This window comes from Podarcis bocagei (genome assembly GCF_964188305.1).
Source record: "Podarcis bocagei genome assembly, chromosome: 13".
Classification (NCBI taxonomy): domain Eukaryota; kingdom Metazoa; phylum Chordata; class Lepidosauria; order Squamata; family Lacertidae; genus Podarcis; species Podarcis bocagei.
In genome coordinates, this window is record NC_138138.1 from 20,872,740 (window position 1) to 20,895,236 (window position 22,497).

The 22,497-nt window shown below is 47.3% G+C and overlaps 1 protein-coding gene across 1 annotated transcript in view; it reads left to right on the forward strand.

Moving 5' to 3' along the window:
- PPP1R9B (protein phosphatase 1 regulatory subunit 9B) overlaps positions 1–22,497 on the forward strand; it is a 76,925-nt gene that overhangs the window by 36,739 nt on the left and 17,689 nt on the right. The window contains exons 3-7 of the mRNA XM_081166253.1: positions 672–804; positions 4,671–4,791; positions 11,997–12,101; positions 16,875–17,010; positions 20,119–20,271. Coding sequence (XP_081022379.1) covers positions 672–804; positions 4,671–4,791; positions 11,997–12,101; positions 16,875–17,010; positions 20,119–20,271 — 648 coding nt within the window. The remainder of the gene's footprint in view (positions 1–671; positions 805–4,670; positions 4,792–11,996; positions 12,102–16,874; positions 17,011–20,118; positions 20,272–22,497) is intronic.

A 22,497-nucleotide genomic window follows, 5' to 3' on the forward strand; every position in this document is an offset into this window, starting at 1 on the left:
TGTCGAGGGCCACTGAAAGGCCACAACAATGAGGCCTTGCTCACTGAGAATGATATCCGAGTGACCCATCTACTCTGGGAAAGACTTGGCGTAGGATTTTGAACGCTCCTTGCTTTAGCTGTCACTAAGGTCTCCCTACAAATCCCATCCAAAGTACACCAAAATCACCTCCCTTCTCCATTGTTCAGTGTCTCGAATTTTCCTTCCTGTGATCTCTTCCTGAATTCCTAAGTTATGTTTTCCATGCTGTACATGGAGGAAGAGACTTCCCTGTCGCAGCACAGAACTTGACAAAGGGAAGTGCTTTTCTTAACGCACAATGCATGTGTGTGTGTGTGTACATAAGAAGAGAGAATTGAATATAAGAAGAGTGTTGCTGGATCAGGCCAGTGCCCCATCTAGTCCAGGGACACGGCTGGCGCTGTGGTCTAAACCACTGAACCTCTTGAGCTTGCTGATCGGAAGGTCAGCGGTTCAAACCCCGGTGACAGAGTGAGCTTCTGTTGCTCTGTCCCAGCTCCTGCCAACCTAGCAGTTTGAAAGCACGCCAGTGCAAGTAGATAAATAGGTACCACTGTGGCGGGAAGGTAAACAGCATTTCCGTGTGCTCTGGCTTCCATTACGGTGTTCCATTGTGTCATTGTGTTCATATCTTTTTTCTCTCTGTCCAGGTTTTTAGCACCTATTCCAACGAGGAATATGACCGGCGGAACGAAGATGTCGATCCCATGGCTGCCTCGGCAGAGTATGAACTCGAGAAGCGGGTGGAGAGGCTAGACCTCTTTCCCGTGGAACTAGATAAAGGTAATGGAGAAATCTGGTACAGATGTGAGGTAAAAATGGTTTTTCTGGAGTGGAGAAGGTGGGAGCCTATTTTTTGATTCAGCCAGCTGGGGAATGTGTTGGAAAGTAAGGTGTTTCTTTACATTCACACACATCAACCAGGAAGGTCTTTGTCAGAGCTTTTCAGCTGAGGGATGGCCTGGCCACTGAATTGCAACACATCCAATAGTTCATTTCTTTCCATTTGGGCCTGGATAGCAAGAGTGGTTTCCTAGCCCCACTGCAAGTGCTAATGTTCAGATGATTTTGTTGTCACCCTCCGCTGCCACTGTGAAGTGTCACGGCCGTGTTCATTCCACATACATTTAAGCTCTGATTTACTCAGGGATGCTGAGATTACTGTGTTATCACCAGCTACTGCTGCTGAGAAGGGTAATTTTGCATACATTTACATTCTAATTAAATTGTCCCAGACGGTATTTTGCATTCCGTTGTCATTAACACCAGCCTTTACATTCCCTCCCCTGCTTTATTTATTTGTTTGTTTGTTTAAGGATTTACAAACTGTCTCCCCCCAAAAAGTGATTTCGAAGCAGTGCGTGCGACGGAAATATTTAAAAAGCAACAAAATAGGTAGCAAAAATGTGCATAACCATCTGAAAAGCAGATCTTAAAAATCCAGGTGTCGTGTGGTATACAATGTAAAATGGCTGAGTCACTCTTCAGGGAAAGCCATTGTTTAAAAAGAGAGAGAAATTCTTTGATAGCTGCCTAAGTGTAAAAATGAAAGGAGATCAAGAGCTAATTCCATAGAGCTGGAGCCGCAAAACTAAAATCCTAGTATCTAGTTGATGTCAAGTATCTCTAAGCGTATGGGACTCTAAACCGTGTCCCATCGGAGGAACACAATTGGCTCCAAGTGGTATAGGGCTTTGAATGCTAAAAGAAAAACCTTGAACTGAGCCTGGTGGCATAATGGGCAGCCTAGTGGCAGCTTGTGGACTACAGTGGTACCTTGGTTCTCAAACTTAATCCTTTCTGGAAGTCTGTTCCAAAACCAAAGTGTTCCAAAGCCAAGGCGCGCTTTCTCATAGAAAGCAATGCAGAACGGATTAATCCGTTCCAGACTTTTAAAAACAACCCCTAGAACAGCAATATAACATGAATTTTACTTTCTATCGAGACCATGGATCCATAAAATGAAAGCAATAAGCAATGTAACACAGTCACACAGTCAATCAATCAGTAGCTGAACTGGGTTCCACACAAAACAAAGAGAGAGAGCAACAAAAACTCAAAATAAATAGCGAAAACAGACAGATCTCAGCATAACACTCAAAATGGAAATGTGGGACTCAAAACGGAAGCGTAAGACTCAAAATGGAGCACATTCAGCTTCCGAAAAAAGTTCACAAACCGGAACACTTACTTCCGGGTTTGCAGTGTTTGGGTTCCAAGTTGTTTGAGAACCAAGGTGTTTGAGAACCAAGGTACCACTGTAATGGAGTTGTGAAATTATCTGTTCTTGAGGTAACTAACACCTTGACCATATTGGCCAAACTGTTCCTCTGCAGGAATGATCACAGCTGTGTTAGCAGCAAAGCTTTACCACTTGTATGGGTGGGTGGGTGCATGTATGTATGTGCTTGTGTTTGTACATAAAACCTGACAAATGAGGATCACATTCCATGCATCTGACAAAGTGAGCTGAAGTCTAGGGCTGGGCGAGATCTGGTTTTCAACTTTGTGACATATCACCAGCTAAACATCGCAACATACCTGTATATCACAATGCCTGAGAGAAGGATGGAGCTGTGTAGAGGCTTCCGCTGGCTTCACGGTTTTTTCTGCATCATGATTTTAGCATGGCACACACACATATCATGACTCGCAATATATTACCAGGTCTAAAATGATGAAACTGATATCACGAGACGGACTTCAAACCGGTTCCAAGTGATATATCGATATATCACCCAGCCCTACGAAACCTTACGCCAGGGTTCGTTTTTTGAGGCCAGTCCGGTCCACTCCCCGGCAGACCTCTCAGTGGGCCGGAACATGCGCTCAAGCTATTTCTGGCGCTCTTCCAGGTCGGAAGTGCACCGGAAATAGCGTACACGCATGTGTACGGGCACTCCTCTGGTTAAGGAGCGCCCATGCACACACAATATTTCCAGTGCTCTTCCGACCTGGAAGTCAGTCCCCGCGGCAAGAAAAAAAATGGCGCCATGGGGGGAAAAGCACGGAATTCCCACGCCGATCCACGGAACGGCCGTGGGCCAGTTCCAGGAAGCTCATGGGCCCGAACTGGCCCATGGGCCTTAGGTTGCTAACCTCTGTGTTACACCATGATAAAATTGGTTAATCTTTGAGGTGCCTCTTTGCTGTTTTCGCTGCAGCAGGCTCACATGAGTATACTCCTCTGGAAATTGTAGGAATTGAATATCTATTAGGCCTCAAGCAAATAGCAGCTGTATCCCCATGAGTAAAGACAAACTGCATTAGTTATTTGGGTAGTTATTCAAGAAGGTGTCCTCATACCCCTGGGATGCTCCCTTAAGTCCCACCCCCCCCACTCAGGAAGATCGTATTTAGAGCCCGGCTACCTGTTATACCCACCTTGCCCTATCCTTTTGGGGTTTTATTTCTTACCTTAACAGCTAATTTTTCATAGAAACTGGGATGTGGTTGAAGCAAGGGAAGTAAGCAACTCGGGAAATCAACAACAAATAAGGAAAAGGCCTTTAATGCAATGTTTCCTCCATCCAGCGGCGTAGCGTGAGTTGTCAGCACCCGGGGCAACGCAAGTAATTTGCGCCCCCTAACCCGGGGCAAGGCACGTAATTTGCACCCCCCCTAACCCCTAACCTGCGAGTTGCCGCTGGCGCTGCCGCCCAAACGACGCCGCTTGCCCGGAGGAGGAGGGGGGCACAGAGGCGAGGAAAATGCAACGGCCCAGCAGCTGCAGCAGCAGCGGCGGAGGCGGGGCTGTGAGAAGGGGCTGCCTGGCGCGTCCTCCGCGGCGAGCGCTGAGAGCCGCTGCCTGCCGGGCGCCTTCAGCCGGGACGCGCGCACAGCTCGTCGGTTCCGCGAGACATGCGGCTCTGCTACAGCCTGCGCCCGAGGCTCTTCGGCGACTCCGGAGGCAGCGAGCGCGCCCCCCCCAGATGTTGCGCCCGGTGCGGCTTGCCCCCCTGGCACCCCCCACACTACGCCACTGCCTCCATCCTACCACAAAGAACGTTAATCCTTAGGACCTGAAGCACTGATACATCAACCGTCCCTAACTTGCATGTCCTGGTTTTCTTGGTGTGGTGCAGTGGTTAAGAGCGGTGGACTCGTAATCTGGTGAACCAGGTTCGCTTCCCCGCTCCTCCACATGTAGCTGCTGGGTGACCTTGGGCTAGTCTCACTTCTCCGAAGTCTCTCAGCCCCACTCACCTCACAGAGTGTTTGTTGTGGGGGAGGAAGGGAAAGGAGAATGTTAGCCGCTTTGAGACTCCTTCGGGTAGTGATGAAGCGGGATATCAAATCCAAACTCCTCCTCCTCCTCTTCTTCTTCTTCATCTTCTTCTTTTCTTCTAATTTCATGGGCGATGCTTGGATCTTCTTGCCTGTGGTCTGGTCCATGTTCAGGGTGCACCGCAGTGCGAGCAGAGAAATTTCCACCCGTTTCCCCTGCTATTAGTTTACAGTGTGAAAAGCACTGTGATTGTCTGACTTAGTAGTTCAAAGGAGTTTTTATTGACTTATCCTTGTGCTTGTCTGTTGTATTTGTTGCAATATGCTGTCCAGGGCTGTAACTTGCCCTGTGAGCTAATTCTGGTAACTCCTCTGGAACCTGGTGTTCTTAAGAAAATCACCCTTTGCTTTCCCTCGTTCAGATTCCGAGGGGCTCGGAATCAGCATCATCGGGATGGGAGCCGGTGCTGATATGGGCCTAGAAAAACTTGGTATCTTTGTCAAGACGGTGACAGAAGGAGGAGCAGCTCACCGAGATGGCAGGTCAGTCTCTGGTTGGCATTGAACCCACTGCAAACGCCCTAACTTTGACTCACAGAAGGGGGTACTGGGAGCAGGGGAAAGAAAAACCCTGCTAGCTGTGATGTGACATGTTTCTCCTGCTCTTATCAAGCATTCCATGCCTCTGAGTCAGCGCTTCCCAAACTTGGGTCTCCAGCTGTTGCTGGACTACAACTCCCATCATCCCTAGCTAGCAGGACCAGTGGGATGGGAATTGTAGTCAGGGCCGGATTTAGGTTTGATGAGGCCCTAAGCTACTGAAGGTAATGGTGCCTTTTATATGTCCAGCTGTCCTTTGTCAACAACAGATTGTCACTGTTTTTTTGTGTTGAATACACCGTATTTTTCGCTCCATAAGACGCACCCGACCATAAGACGCACCTAGTTTTTAGAGGAGGAAAACAAGAAAAATAATATTCTGAACGAAACAGTGGATGTATGATTTTTGTGGGTCATGCTGTGGCCACAGACATGATATGTGATTTGACAGTGAGTTTGGGGTAGCCCAATGCAAAAATCCCGAGGATCCATGTGGATCCGTGCTTTGTAACCACGTTTTTGTGCCATTGCGGCCCCACAAAACAGTGGATGGGTGCAGGCTGTAGCCATGGACATGCTATGTGATCTGATGGTGAATTTGGGGTGACCCAATGCAAAAATCCTGAGGATCCATGGGCTTTTACCTCCCCACTCACTCCCAGGCAGCCTCCTTTTTCGCTAGCATCCCTTATCTCCCTCCCAATCGCTTGCCAATCAGCTGCTCAGCGGCTTTGTTTCAACACCCCCTTCCTTCTTTCAAAAAAAAAAAAAAAAGCACAATCTGCTTTTAGCCCCTGGGCAATTCAGCTCCAGGGACCACGCATTCGCTCCATAAGACGCACACACATTTCCCCTTACTTTTTAGGAGGAAAAAAGTGTGTCTTATGGAGCGAAAAATACGGTATGCTATATGATAATTTATGGACCTAATAGGTATCTAAAGCCATTTGCACATAACAGAATATGTATTTTATCAAAGTAATTGTTGAACTGAAATACAATTAAGAAATATATTAATAGTGAAATACATTTTATTCTTCCTTTCGATTTTTTGGGGGCACCCAAGAAAGTGGGGCCCTAAGCTATAGCTTGTTTCACTTATATGTAAAACCAGCACTGATTGTAGTCCCAAAACAGCTGGAGACCCAAGTTTGGGAAAACCAGCTCTGGGTGAAGGGATACTTGCAAGCAAGCATACATACCCCGCCTTTTTGGGACTCAAGGCAGCTGACAGATAAGAACAACTAAAAACAGAAAACAAAGACATTGGGAAAGAAATGGAGAACGCAGGTGGATGATGAGTGCTTATCTGTTTTTGGAAGTGAAACATGGGAGGAGAAGGAGCATTCAGATTATACTCGATGTTCAAACATGTTACGCTCACCGTACGAGAGCGGACAATTCTGCTGAAAATTATGAAGTACTTTCCCCCTTCCTCTTCATCAGGCAGAGAAAGCTGGAGAGGATAAACGTCACACATACACAGAGTGAAGAAGGAGCTTCTTTCTGTCTTTCTGCATCCGTTCTTTATCCCTCTGCTCAGAAAATTCCTAACTTTCCTTAGGAACTGGGAACGGACGCAGCAGGGACAACAATCTGCAAAGGAGAGATAAAGAACGGAGAGGAAAGGCCTCCAGAGGCCACACACACATTGTACATATGAAACACCTTTAAAGCACATTGTCGTCGTCCCCCAAGAATCCTGGGAACTGTAGTTTGGCCCTTCGCCAAGCTACAATTCCCAGTCCTCCCATTCCTAGGATTCTTTGGGGAAAGCAACATGCTTTAAATGTACAGTGGTACCTTGGGTTTCAGACGCTTCAGGTTACATACGCTTCAGGTTACAAACTCCGCTAACCCAGAAATAGTACCTCTGGTTAAGAACTTTGCTTCAGGATGAGAGCAGAAATTGTGTGGCGGCAGCGGGAGGCCCCATTAGCTAAAGTGGTGCTTCAGGTTAAGAACAGTTTCAGGTTAAGAATGGACCTCTGGAACAAATTAAGTTCTTAACCCAAGGTACCACTGTACGGTGTTTTGATGGGACATGAGTCTCTTCCTTCACCATCTTGTGTGCATGTGTATATATATGCCTGTGGTTTTTCTGTTCCCTCCAACTTTCTTGGCTTGTTCATGGGAGAGCAAACAGAATTCTCAGCAGGCAAAAAACTTTCGCATGGCGGGGATGCTCTCATGCAGGGAGTGTTAGTTTGCGGCCAGGCTCTCAGAGTCTTTCAGCATGATCCTAAGCACCGAGTTGAAGGGCAGTTTACTGAGTTACTGACTTGATTCCCTTATGAATGTGTTGAGGGCTGCATGTTTGTTTCCATACGAAATAAATAAAGAGATGGAATGTTTTTGTGGACGGCAGGGTTATTTAACCAACTGCTTTCCCGGTTTCATAACAGACCCGAACATATCATAAAACAACGATATGGCGAAGCAACAATTCTCGTACTCTTCTGCAATGAAGAGCCAACCTTTTCCCCCTGAGCAAATTTTTAAGATGGCAGAAAGCATGCTCTGTTGCAGCAGCTCCTTATCCATTGTTGACAGTTTTCTGGAAGGTGTGATGTGCATCAGAGCCGAGGAAGGAGGGTGCGAGGAATGGGCAATCATCCATAACCCTTCACCTGCCAATTGCTTTTCTCTTAAACTGCACCCCTGCCTCCATTTTTAATTTCCCCCTTCCAAAAGTGCTTTGGAAAGAAGAATGGATTTGGGTGGCTTTGTTATACGTGATCACAATGTAGCAGAGATTCTTGATCTCAATACGGTATGTCACAACTAGGGGAACACTTAGTGAAATAACAGTTGGATCATGTCCTGTGATTTATAACTTTTTTTACCCAGTGAAAATTAAAAAGGCATGTTTCTGATTAATCGGTAGCATCTCCTGAGCAGTGTAACCTGCTTCGGTTTAGCTTTGAACCCTGAAAACATTTTTGTATTAGAGGAAGTCAAACTGTACACACCTTAACTGTGCTATTTTTAATTGCTGGGATTACACCTGCCATTGCAGGATTCACTCTCTGCCCAAAATAGTTTGAGGTGAAATCACCGCTGGAAGATCTGTAGTATGAAGAGAGCAATGAAAACCTTGAAGACTGTGGCCTTGCACAAGGAATAAAGAACCCCACAGGTTGACAGCAATGAGACAATGAGTTATGGCCTTTGTGATGTGTTTTGTGTTTGAGTAATCACAAAGTGTGGGATTTGATATTATAGAAAGGTAGTTACATGGATATTTATTTATTTTCATTTTATTCATTCATTTCATAAAGTTTCTGTACTGCTTGATTGTAAAGAAGCTCAAAGGGGTTAACAATAAAATCAAGAAAAAAATCACAGCCATACTTTTAAAAAATACAAAAGTTAAAATATTAAACCAGATTAAAATCACCTCAGCGGTGAAATAAACAAGGAGCGTTGTAAATTATTGCTGCCTTTCTGGATCAGCCTGTGAGATGTTCCAAGTCTCCATCAAGCAATGTCATCCAATTTCCACTGTTTATACCCATCAGTTTTTAATCAGAGGCATAACACCATTACTGAATGCAAGGGGTCAGTTTTCCTGTCATATCTGTTGATTCCGCCATTGGAATGTGTCTAGTCATTAGTCATTGCGCACCTTGTAGCAGAGAGGTCCACAGGCTTAGCTGTGTGAAGAACTTCTGAACTCGGGACCCGCTGCCAAGGGATGGGATTGGGTGACCCTGGTTTTAGAACTGTGCAAGAATCATTTTGGAAACTTCCTTCATGCCTTTCACTCTCCCCTCCCCTCCCCTCCCTCAACTTGGCTTGTTTTCATAGATAAGCTAAAAATAAAAATATCCTGAGGGATCACGAGGAGGAGGAATTGTGATGAAGGGGCAAAGGGCAATCAGAGGTACAAAAGAGGCAGAGATGAGCAGGGCCTTCTATCAGTGGCACACTGCATTTCTGTGCAAGGCCCAGAGGAAGGACTTCTCTCCTCTGACAGCCTGATAGGGACAGGGCCATAGCTGTCAACTGTCCCTTATTTGGTGGGAAACTCCCTCATCCCAGCCCCGTGTCCCGCTGCTGTCCCGGATTGATGATGTCCCTTAAATTTCCTGGGTTTCATGCTCACCTGGCTCGGGAGGGAAGCAGCGGCTCGGGGTCCTCCGCCGCGCCAGAGAGAACGCGCACAAGCTGCCGCGTCTCCGTCTCTCCCTTTTCCCCCTCAGGGGCACATCGTGAGGAGACAGGTGGCGGCGGGTGGGCGGGCAGCCCCTCTCTTGCGAGACTTTCACCGCGCTCCCAGGGGAAGCTGGAGGCGGCTGAGGGAGGAGGAAGAGGAGGGAATGGGGAGGGACGCAGAAGGGCGGCGCTTCAGCGGCCACTGTGGCGCCACAACCGCCTCATGCCGGGCTCATGGGTGAGAGTCTCTCTTCCTCCCTCCCTCTCTCTCGGGCGGGGAAGGGCCAATGGAACTCCTCGTGCCAGGATGACGGCAGCCCCGACGTGCATAAGCTAAGCAAAATCCCTTATTTTGGCTGCCGATCCCTTATTTTCAAGGCTGCTGGTCCCTTATTTTCAAATCTGTAAGTTGACAGCTATGGACAGGGCACTTCATCTATTTTCCACCAGCCTCCTCACTTGCCTGCATGTGATTTCTTGTCACCTGCGGCTATTGGCTTAAACGCAAGGCTGAATAAGCAGAATTCAAAACAAAGCAGACCCTGTCAGGTCCCAGTACAATACGAAAGCAGATGGAGCACTCTGGCATGTCTTTCTGCGGTGCTCCAGTATATGATAAATAAATGATTCCCTCCTCCTACAAAACATTTCAATCGTTTGCTCTCAGATTCTTTTAAGCGGTGGTCAGGCCTTTCCATTGGCGAATCAATCCTCCGGCTCTCTCTCAATTCTGTCCTGCAGAGAGAGCGCTGTTGCACCCGTGTCCTGGCTTGCAGGCATCCCCACAAACATCTGGTTGGCCACTCTGAGAACAAGATGCTGGACTTTGGTCTGGCCCAGTGGGGCTCTTCTTCTTGTGTCCTTGGCCCGGCAGGTGCAATTCGCGTGGGGAACTCGAACTTGCAGCTGATCCGGCAGGATTGAAATACCATCCCCACCAGCAGCGATTTCAAACCTGCTTCCTGCAGGGATTCGCTGCACAATCAAGTTTGCAACGGAGAACTTGCTTGCACAGTCAATCCTGACATCACGTATGACACATCTAAATCTCAGGGTAATGAGTTCGAGCAAAAGATTCCCGCATTGAAAGGGGTTGGACTAGATGACCGTTGTGGTTCCAGCTCTGCAGTGCTATGTTTACAGTGGTACCTCGGGTTACAAACGCTTCAGGTTACAGACTCCGCTAACCCAGAAATAGTGACTCGGGTTAAGAACTTTGCTTCAGGATGAGAACAGAAATCGTGCAGCGGCAGCGGGAGGCCCCATTAGCTAAAGTGGTACCTCAGGTTAAGAACGGTTTCAGGTTAAGAACGGACCTCCGGAAACGGATTTAGTTCATAATCAGCGGTACCACTGTATATGGGTCAGGCGGGCATGGTTTGGGGAAAACAGCTTCGCAGGCCAAATTTGGGCTGGACGTTCTCCAATCCTGCTATATGCTGTTAACCTAATTGGAATGGACTTTTAGGGGCTAAGGTCAAAATGCTTCAGGGCTGGCATGCTTTTCACTGATTGCTCGCTCCAAGTTTTTAAGGCGTATTTTAGCGTTTTTAATGTGCCGTTCCCCATCATGACGTTTTGTGAAGGGGCAGAAGCTGAAGTAAATATATACGACACAGAATGTTACAATAATAGATCCTTAACCAGCCCTTACCCATCCCAGGCCACCAATTTAAATCAAGAAGCAACCACTGTCTCTTTGCTGGAACTGAACGCCTTCATGCTCCCTGTGTGTTTTCTCACAGAATTGAAATGGGGGAGAGAGAAATGAAGGGGTGGCGGTGGGGGAGAGGAGAAGCAACTCTGGTGCGAAATGCCAGCAGGGCTGCTGCTCGCTGTCATAGCAACAAACATGGCTGCCTGCCCAGTTCCAGGGGGCACCAGTGAAATACAAACAGGGGGTATTCATGGGTGAGCGCTTGGTAAGATTACAGAAACCGCTCACCAAGTTGCATCTAGCAAAGGATCTTTCGCATGCTCAAGATGTTGTTGTTTTTGCTTTTTTTACCTCTGGTCAAACAATGTGTGGACACCACCTGCTCTCTTTTAAAACTGACCTGCCTGGCTTTTCTTTTCTACCTGCTCATCTGCTTTTTTCCCCTTCTTCTTCTCTGTTTAATCTTGGAAAAAAGTAGTGTTTCTCTTTTCCCATGGAAACTACTTGTTGAGGCCTATGCAGGCTCATCCAGACCGCCCCCTCTAACAAGAGTGGCCCGGTGGTGGCAATTCTGCCTTCACATTGTGAACTGTAGTGGCATGAATGCAAAGAGCGATAGAAATGTCCTTCTCAGTGCCTTAAAGTCACATAGAGAGAGAGCTGTGTATGGGGATTGGGGGTATGTGTGTGCTATAGTGAAAAAAAGTGTTGGTTTTGAACAGAGGAGAGCAAATATTACCTTGGGCAAGTCAAGTCACTATGTTGCATTCTAACTTACTGGCAACAAAGTAAGAGAGCATGAAGCCCTTCGTATATGGGAAAGTGTTAAATAACTGATTGATAAAAAATAACCACAGTATTGCAGATTGATTTTTTAAAAAATTCTCCACAAATTTTCTCCACATTTTCTCAACAAATGAGAACGTGGCCAACTTCCATAATGCTCGCTGGGTTTTTAAAATACAGTGGTACCTCAGTTTTTGAACGACTCCGTTGATGAATGTTTTGCCGAAAACCTGGAAGTAAATGCTCCTGTTTTCGAATGCACCTCATGAGTCGAATGGCCTCCTCTGCATGTTTTTCAATTTTCTCAATGGAATTTGCAGACAGCCAACTATGAGCCTCAGTTTTCGAACGTTTCGGAACTCAGAACGGTCTTCCAGAACGGATTACGTTCGAGAACCGAGGTTCCGCTATATATGCAAGTTTGGCACAGATGTGCTTTCCGATAGCTAAAGAATGCAGAAGGCCTTTCCTTTGACTTTGTGCACATATATATTACAACTGAATGATCAGTCCCCTTCTAACTTTCTCCATCCTTTTTCTCCCTCAGGATCCAGGTAAACGACCTTATCGTCGAGGTGGATGGCACCAGTCTGGTGGGTGTGACCCAAAGCTTTGCTGCCTCCGTGCTGAGGAATACCAAGGGTAGAGTCCGGTAGGGGAACGGTGTGCACCCCAGTTTTGTGATGGGACCAGAATTTGTTTTGCTTGTCTGTCTGGGGAGGGGGGGGGGGAAACAGATATAGAGAAGAACGGAAGTATTGCCTCAGAGAGAGCTCTCTGATGCATCGTGGGAAAATGTTCTCGGAGCAGTCATTTTGTTTGCCGTGAAATGGTTGTGGGTGTAAGATGGCAGCTGAAAGGTTTTCCTAGCAGCCCTGGTACTGCTTCTTCTGCTTATTTATGTAGAGTTGGGCAGATATAGAACTGTATTGCCTTGGTGAGTTCATTATATCAAGGGGCTACCTTCTTAATGGTCCTCTGAAGATATTTCTTGCTCCCAACTGAAGTTGATAGAATGCTCTGTGTGTGAAGCAACACCAACAGAAATGCGTAGGAATGGATTTAAAGAACCAAATCAAGCAGGCAGGGTTAGAAGCTCCCTTTCATTGCAGCGCTTTCAGCTAATCATGCCAAAGAGTATAAAAGAACCTAGACGATGGTGACATTTTTTCCCCCCTGGCAGAGTTCACATCTTTTCTTTTTCTTCTTTCCTCTGGAGGGGCTACCGAGTTTCTAAATGCCTTCTGCCAGACACAAGTCCAACAGATGGAGGCTTTTCCTGTTAAATTGCTACCTGTCACTTAGCTGCTGTTGTTCTCGTTGTTGTTTTCAAGGCGCTAAAATGTAGCTTGAAGGCTCCCTTTTTGTTGTGGCGTTTTGAAAGCAGAGAACAAGCTGCCCAGGGTTAAAAACAGAGGAAGCGGCAGGGGCAGCTGTGTCTGTTAAGTTTGTGATACACAGAAGTTCAACTGGTTTGGCTTTTCCCCATCATGGCTATATGGTGGGAGACAGCCAGCACCTTTGGAATTTCTGCTTATTATGCTGTCTTTTAAAGGTATATTTCTTTTAAACGAATATTTCAAAGCATATTCTCAGCGGGTACTTGTACCTGCATGCAAAAGCCTACTTCAGTTTTGACAGGCGGCAGGTTTCAAATCTGCATCTCAGCCTCTTAAAGTTCTGGTTCAACACTCCTCATTTCATTTCCTGGTCAAGTGGGCTCTTCTCACTTTTGCTGTTCTTTCCAGGTCTGAGAGCCCAATTCGTATCTCCTTTTTCCTGCCTCTCTGGCAAATCTCCCTCAACCTCAACAGAAGGTTAAATGTTGCCTGACGTTCTGCCAATTTGATAGCATTACTTGAAGAGCCAGAGGGGAACCGAGACTCTGAAACACTTATTCTTTATAAACTCTTGTATGTTAAGAGGACGCGTACTGGCTAGATTCGCACACCACAGTGAGTGAGGATTTCGTACCCTCCATGTGTCCCTATTTTCCAGGGACAGTCTCAGATTTACAGAAGCCACCGCAATTTCTGATCTGATCCCAGAATGTCCCGCTTTTCCTTAGGACGTCCCTGTTTTCATCAGAGAAATGTTGAAGGGGACATCTCTGTTTTCATCAGAGAAATGTTGGAGGGTACGGAATAGGAAGTCCCTATTTTCACCGGGAAAATGTTGGAGGGTATGGGATTTCTGACTTCACTGAAAAAGCATGCAGGCCATTGGCTTCAACTTCACTTCTCCCTTCACACAAACAGGGCTAGTGCGAACCCACAATCCTAGCTTACCCTCCAAACAAGCCAATATTGTAAAACAGGGTTTTAAAATTAGCCTGCAAAGTCTGCCTGGTTTGGGACCAACAGATAGGGACCCTGCATTCACACATCACGCAAAGCTGGCCCCTTTGGGTTCATCGCATGAACTGACACGCTGCTCTTTTGCAGTAAACCACAACATGCAAACCCATGATGTGAGAATAGCAGGGGGTTTTTTATCTCTCTGCTGCCCCTCACGCTCACCACCAACTCAGCGTTCCTTTTCGCCTTCGAAATCCCCGAATCCTAACGCTGCCATCAAGCGAGGAAAAGGGGAGGGAGAGAAAAGAAAGCGAGATTAGCACTGTGTTAGCACAGCAACGAAAGGCACCCACTAAACCTCCTTGCTTGGCCTGTTTTTCATCCCACCCAGTTATTCGTATATCTCTATTTCCACTGCTCTGGCCCAGCAGTGCCCAGAGAACTGCAACCGGAAGGGAGTCTGCGAACAGGCCTTTGGCTTCCTAGGAAATGGGCAGTGGCTGGCAACATTGCTGCCCAGTCAGCATCTGGTTCCATTTTAAACTGGGGAGCAGTGCCCATTGTGCCCCAGAATGTGCCCCGATGCACCATGGGAAAGTGTCCAATGTCATGCCCATTTTATTATTTCCTACAAAACAAAACAAGGGTTCGGTTCAATGGAAATGTGTATACATGCGCGTGAGGGAGACCATAGGGCTGTGGGCTGTTGAATTATCCTGTCAGCTGTGGTTCTTCTGTTTTTGTCCTTTTATCTATACGGCTGCCTCTGTGCCCCCCCCCCTTTTTTCCTCTCTCTTTTAAATCTCACCAGAGGCATTTGGCCTGACTTTTCCTGGCAGCATTAAGAATGAGAGGTTTGGCCCCATCCCAGGATCCTTGCGTCGGTGGTTTTTGAAAGAATGGAAATCAAGCCAGAAAACCTCTCTCACACTCGCTCTGTCACACACGCTCACACACGGGGGGGGGGGGCACATATGGGCCCTCCCTGGTTCCTTCAACAAAAAGGGCAGTGCAGTTTTTTTGGGGGGGTTACACCTAGAACCTAACCCATTCCTCCGAGATTTGAGTGCTGATCGGTTCCCAAGCGACGGGAACCTCAACTACGAGAATGTGTTGCTAGGCAACTAGTTTCCTCCATACTCCACAGGCACCATTCTGCCTTCCCAGATAGAAAGGCCCTGTTAACCAGTTAAAGGATTTGGTAATCCGTTTAACTGGTGCTCCAGCCCGTATTTTTTTATCACTACTAAAAAAAACCCACACACGCACACCCCTTGACACTGTGTCACGTGAACTCAGGTTACACAAACACAAGACCCATGCCTAAATGTCACTTTCGGGAAATGAGAGTTAGCAAACCTTCCAGAAAATAAGACATTCTCATAGATGTTGAATAGAATGTCCTTTCCCCCCGGGGATGCGAGTTGTGTCAGGAAGTCACTTCCTCTCATCTAGAAGCCCTAGCCCTGATCCCATTTGGGAGCAGGCAACTGGGTGTAGTAGCTGCCCATTTGGGAAAGAAACGCACTCTGCGCATGCTCAGGGGTGCTCGTCTTTATACTCTCCCCATCGCAACCAGTTTCTGAGCCTTGTCGTTGAGCATCGCTTGCAGACACGGGCTGTGGCAGGCCTAAGGCTAAGACCAGGCTCCTGAAATCTGTATGGCTTTCTGGTTCTGTATCCATGGGACATATACCCATGGGCTCCTTGGTTAGTTGATTGCAACAACTCTCTTTTCCCGCCCTCCGCCTAAAAACAATGGGTAGCAACTTGTCAAATATTGGGGACCAATAGATACAACAGGAAAGATTTGTTTATTTATATACTGCTCTTAATTTTAAAAAACCTCAAAGCCGAAGATCTGTCTAGAGCATGGGTAGGCAAACTAAGGCCCGGGGGCCGGATCCAGCCCAATTGCCTTCTAAATCCGGCCTGTGGATGGTCCAGGAATCAGTGTGTTTTTACATGAGTAGAATGTGCCCTTTTATTTAAAATGCATCTCTGGGTTATTTGTGGGGCATAGGCATTTGTTCATTTCTTTTCTTCAAAATATAGTCCGGGCCCCCCACAAGGTCTGAGGGACAGTGGACCGGCCTCCTGCTGAAAACGTTTGCTGACCCCTGGTCTAGAGGACTGTGGCAGTGGGACTCCCAATTGTTAGTGAATCAATGGCTCTGGGTTTTTAACCCTTTGGCATGATTTCCTCAACCAAAATCCCACACACCCAAAGGTGCCATAAGTCCTGCTGTGGGAGAAAGACAGGCACAATACAATAGCTATATTCCCCCCCACCCCCCATTGGAACTTAGGTGGTGAGAGAGTTAGATGAGGGGAAACGAGGAAGAGTTGAACCTCCCCTCCCTCAACAGCAACACTCTCCCGATCAAAATCAGGGAGCTCTGGCAACTGTTTTTAAGTTTAAAAATGCCAGAATATCTAATCACAGATTCCCCCACAGCGCAGCTATTATAGCATAGCTGTCAACTTTTCCCTTTTCTTGCAAGGAATCCTATTCAGAATAAGGGAATTTCCCTTAAAAAAAGGGAAACGTTGACAGCTACCATATTTTTCGCTCCATAAGACGCACCAGACCATAAGATGCACCTAGTTTTTGGAGGAGGAAAACAAGGGGGAAAAAATTCTGAATCTCAGAAGCCAGAACAGCAAGAGGGATCGCTGTGCAGTGAAAGCAGCAATCCCTCTTGCTGTTCTGGCTTCTGTGATAGCTGCACAGCCTGCATTCGCTCCGTAAGACTCACACACATTTCCCCTTACTTTTTAGAAGGGAAAAAGTGAGTCTTATAGAGCAAAAAATACGGTATGTATTATAGCCCTCTAAAATGGTAGTGGGGAAGGGCTTCCACTTAGTGGGATGAGAGGACTTCAGTCCTCGACGTACTTCCTTGTCCTCCTTGCATGACCGAAGAAGAATTGATTGCACAAAATAAGCAAATCCGTTCCAGTTGTATCACAGCTCAGAAACTGATTGTGCTGGGATCTTTTTGAGCCCAGTGCATATATGTGTATATATATATATAGCCTGGCCGCATAACTCCTAGTGGGTTGACCCACTTCTTTGAGATCCGTACTCTTATCCCCCTCTCTCCCACCTCTTTCGTTTTTCTTAGGTTTCTGATTGGGAGAGAAAAGCCGGGCGAGCAGAGCGAGGTGGCTCAACTCATCCAACAGACGCTGGAGCAGGAACGGTGGCAGCGGGAAATGATGGAGCAGAGGTATACCCAGTACACGGAGGAGGACGAAGAAGTAAGTGGAACAGGTTTCTCTCAGCCTGTTGGGGAGAGGAGGAAAAGGACATGGCGCCCCCATATCCCCTCCTCGTTCCTCTTGTCAGCACTTTGAGCATAAAGGAGAGCCAGAGGAAGTTGTGGTTCCCTTGCGGACTCTTTGTGATGGCTACGTTTTTGGCTGAAACTGAGGCCTGCTCCGGACAAATTCTTTTCATTGTGCATTCACGGCAATTTATTGTGCTGCACAGTCCCGCTTTCAATACTGCTCTGTGCCTGGCAAAGGTTTCGGCACAGTCATGAAGCTTCCTTTCCGATCAACGCATTTCCTGTCACTTTTCATACCACAGGTGTTCTGAGGGGGCTTTTTCGTCTGGTCCCGGCTTCTGTCGCTCTGTTGCGTCTTCAAACAGCAGCAATGTGGCTGCACTGGGGGAGCAACTAAAAAAGCAGGGTGGTGCGTGAATGGTCCAGCATAAACCCACCATTAATGCACTATTATTGCGTCAAGAACATGTTGCGAAACGAGAAATAAAAAGCCACAAAATGCCAATCAAGAGGGGCCCTGAATAAAGAAACAGAATAAATTGATAGCATCAAGCCTTGCCTACAATTGGAGCCCTTCTTAAGTTTCTAGTCCTTCGTTAAATCTGTCTGCTGTCTCCTCCTTCATCTCCCCTTCCGTGCCTCTTCCGTGCCTCTCCCTTCCCATCCCTCTGCCCTGTTGCTCCTTGTGCCCAGAAGAGCAGCGTTCCATCCCTGTCCTATTCTTCCAGCCACTTCCCTCTTTCCCACCCTCTCTCCATCTCTCCTTCTCCCCAATTTTTTTGTAAGCCGACTGCCAAAAGTCCCCTTTGTCCCTTCTTCCACTCATATTCCCAGGCCTCTTGTCATGCTTGCTACCCATGTCCGAAACCAGTCTTTGGAAGAAAAAATAACAATTCAAATTCCTGTGTGCCATCCTTAAATGGGTAGGCTTTGGTTTCTTTTAAAGTGGTACCTGATAATTACGCTTGTCTCCAGCGGAGGCCAATGTACTAGCTGAATGGGTGCTAGAGGGTCGCAACCATCTCTGCCAGTCAGGGCTGTCTTAAGCATATGTGGCGCCGGGGTGCAAAGGTCCACCTGATACGCACCTCCAGTTTGCCCAGTCCCAGGTGCACAGGAGGGCTGGCCAACCGCCTCAACATCTCTCTGGCTCACTTGACCCCGAATTCGTGGTGCAGAGCCGCCCGCAGCAGAAGAGCCCGCCGCGACACTCCGACCGACAGGTGGGCTCTTCCCCGGACTCAACTCTCGGGCCCCGGACTCTCGGCCTGGCATCCCTGAGAGCCCGGCGCCCGGGTGCCCTGCACCCCTAACACCTATGGGTAAGATGGCCCTGCTGCCAGTCATTGCAAAATTCTGTAGCACATTACAGTTCAGATTGTTTGCTGTAAGGCCTGGGTCAGCATGAGGTTAACTTTCTCGGGGTAAGCAAACTAAAGTGCATTCTGCTTTTAACAATACAATACAGTGGTACCTCAGGTTACAGACGCTTCAGGTTACAGACTCTGCTAACCCAGAAATAGTACCTCGGGTTAAGAACAGAAATCGTGCGGCGGCAGCAGGAGGCCCCATTAGCTAAAGTGGTACCTCAGGTTAAGAACAGTTTCAGGTTAAGAACGGACCTTCAGAACAAATTGGGTTCTTAACCCGAGGTACCACTGTACCTGCTAACAGAAGGCAGGTCTGTCACTGGCTATTGACCATGAGAGCTAAGAATGGAACCTCCATTTCCAACAACAGGATACCTGCTAGGTACAAATAATATAGAGAATGGCTTTCTCCATTGAACCAGCCTATTGGAAGTTTCATGGAGGTCCCTGGCTTGCCATGGTTGGAGGCAGGGGAACAATCAGCCTTCTTTCTTGTATCAAGACATTGAATACCAAAGGAATATTTGTGTTGGAGATCATAGAAGGGCCATTGATGTCTCCTCCTCTGGCTACTCCTAATGTTTTAAGCCTGCTGCATTTATGTGTATGGTTTCAGACATTCTCTCGATGCTGGGAGAGAGGAAGTACAAGCAAGCTCCACTTGCTGTTTTTACATGGTAACATTTGAAAAGAGAGTGGCTTTGGGAAGATGTGCAAGTCCCCTGGTGTGGAATTAGCTTGTACATTTCCTCCACACATCCCTTTTCGGTATTACTCGAGCCATGTGAAAACTGAAAGCATGACTCACTTTTACATCTCTCTCTCTTTGTTAAGTTTCCAGACGTGTAGCTGTGTAAAGTCTGTTTTGCAGCAAAAACAGCAAAAAGTATTTGCGGTGCCATAAAGACTCAACTAGTGCACTGTGGCACAAGTTTTCATAGACTGTACAGTCATATTTCGGGTTGAATATGCTTCATGTTGAGCTTGTTCGAGTTGCGCTCTGTGGCAACCCGGAAGTAACTGAGTGCGTTACTTCCAGGTTTCACCACTTGTGCATGCGCAGATGCTCAAAATGATGTCACTCGCATGCGCAGAAGTGGCAAAAAGCGACACGCACGTGCACAGACGTGCCGTCACTAGTTATGTTTGCTTCTGGATGCGAACGGGGCTCTGGAACAGATCCCGTTCGTATCCAGAGGCACCACTGTTGTCCAATCAAAGAAGAATACAGTGGTACCTCAGATTAAGTACTTAATTCGTTCCAGAGGTCCGTTCTTAACCTGAAACTGTTCTTAACCTGAAGCACCACTTTAGCTAATGAGGCCTCCTGCTGCTGCTGTGCCGCCGGAGCCCGATTTCTGTTCTTATCCTGAAGCAAAGTTCTTAACCTGAAGCACTATTTCTGGGTGAGCGGAGTGTGTAACCTGAAGCGTCTGTAACCCGAGGTACCACTGTAAGCACAAATCTGGCATCAGAAGTGGCAAGGCTTGACGGCATTGCTGATGTGGGATTTATGAACAACAACAAAGCGAATACAAAAGCTTATGCCATAATGAGTACCTTGGTTTTTAAGGTTCCACAAGACAGTTTGCTGTTTTCCCCTCTTTGTGGGTCTCAGGGCGCTATCTGAACACACACTTGGTTCTGTCCAGCATCGATGTTAACTTTAAAAACCAAACCATAAAGCTTGCCTGTTTCTCAATTTGCAGACGGGTGAATACGCCACAGACGAAGACGAAGAGATGAGTCCCATGTTCCCCAGCAGCGAGATGGCCATTGAGGTCTTTGAGCTGGCTGAAAACGAAGACATGCTGTCTCCAGTTGAGATGGACCCTGAAAAGCTGGTGCATAAATTTAAGGAGGTAAGGAAAGGCCTAAAACGAAAGGATAAAGAACCCGTAAGCTTTTCAATGTTGTTGGGCTCCCAGCTCCCATCAGTCTCTGCCAGCAGGACTGTGATAATGGGGAGTGAAGTCCAACAAACTCCAGAAGGCCACCTATTCCTCACTGGGGACCTAAAAGGGATATAGTGGCTTCTGTGGCTGATGGAAGTGTCACATGACTAATGAAAACATCCGTGGAACCTTTTCTTGTTTCTAAGCACACCACAGAAATGGCCCCAGCTACCTGCAGCTTAAGGGACGCGGGTGGCGCTGTGGGTTAAACCACAGAGCCTAGGACTTGCCGATCAGAAGGTTGGCGGTTCGAATCCCCACAATGGGGTGAGCTCCCGTTGCTCGGTCCCTGCTCCTGCCAACCTAGCACTTTGAAAGCACGTCAAAGGCCAAGTAGATAAATAGGTACCACTCCGGCGGGAAGGTAAACGGCGTTTCCGTGCGCTGCTCTGGTTCTCCAGAAGCAGCTTAGTCATGCTGGCCACATGACCCGGAAGCTGTACGCCGGCTCCCTTGGCCAATAAAGCGAGATGAGCGCTGCAACCCCAGAGTCGGCCACAACTGGACCTAATGGTCAGGGTTCCCTTTACCTTTACCTTTACCTGCAGCTTAGGGAACTGAAAACCTTTGTTCTTTGACTCAAACAAACAGGGAAGGGTGCTGTTTGCTGAGTTGCGGAGGTGGCTGCAGAAGCACTTGAGCACATGGGTTGTGCATATGCGCACATCACTTCTCAGAATCATAAAATCATAGAGTTGGAATAGACCACAAGGGCCATTGAGTCCAACCCCCTGCCAAGCAGGAAACACCATCAGAGCCCTCCTGACATATGGTTGTCAAGCCTCTGCTTAAAGACCTCCAAAGTAGGAGACTCCACCACACTCCTTGGCAGCAAATTCCACTGTCGAACAGCTCTTACTGTCAGGAAGTTCTTCCTAATGTTTAGGTGGAATCTTCTTTCTTGTAGTTTGGATCCATTGCTCCGTGTCCGCTTCTCTGGAGCAGCAGAAAACAACCTTTATCCCTCCTCTATATGACATCCTTTTATATATTTGAACATGGCTATCATATCACCCCTTAACCTCCTCTTCTCCAGGCTAAACATGCCCAGCTCCCTTAGCCGTTCCTCATAAGGCATTGTTTCCAGGCCTTTGACCATTTTGGTTGCCCTCCTCTGGACACGTTCCAGTTTGTCAGTTCCTTCTTGAATTGTGGTGCCCAGAACTGGACACAGTACTCCAGGTGAGGTCTGACCAGAGCAGAATACAGTGGCACTATTACTTCCCTTGATCTAGATGCTATACTCCTATTGATGCAGCCCAGAATTGCATTGGCTTTTTTAGCTGCCGCGTCACACTGCTGGCTCATGTCAAGTTTGTGGTCAACCAAGACTCCTAGATCCTTTTCACATGTACTGCTCTCAAGCCAGGTGTCACCCATCTTGTATTTGTGCCTCTCATTTTTTTTGCCCAAGTGCAATACTTTACATTTCTCCCTGTTAAAATTCATCTTGTTTGTTTTGGCCCAGTTCTCTAATCTGTCAAGGTCGTTTTGAAGTGTGATCCTGTCCTCTGGGGTGTTAGCCACCCCTCCCAGTTTGGTGTCATCTGCAAATTTGATCAGGATGCTCTTGAGTCCATCATCCAAGTCGTTGATAAAGATGTTGAATAAGACCGGGCCCAAGACAGAACCCTGTGGCACCCCACTAGTCACTCTTCTCCAGGATGAAGAGGAACCATTGATGAGCACCCTTTGGGTTTGGTCAGTCAGCCAGTTACAAATCCACTGAGTGGTAGCATAGTCAAGACTGCATTTTACCAGCTTCTTTACAAGAATAAATCAGAAGGGAGTGGTGGTGTTGGGGGAAGGCAGTTGAATCTGCTAATATATTTTAAACGCATGCAAATTTAACATTGCCCGCAGCTGCACGAATGCCGAGTCTGGGTTTAAAAATAAACATTCTCCAGAAGCAAGAGGGGTGGGAGACCAGAAAAATCAGACTTTGTAATGGATGAGGCACAATTGGCAAAAACCAGGTAAGACAGTGGCAGGCTATAACTGCCAGCTGATCCCACTTCCTAGCTCTGGTTAGAGAACCAAGAGGATCCAGGAAGCAGATATAAGGAGTAGAGCGCAGTCTTTAGCCGGTTAACTGGCTAGATTAAACAATTAAAACCCTTTCTAACTGACTAA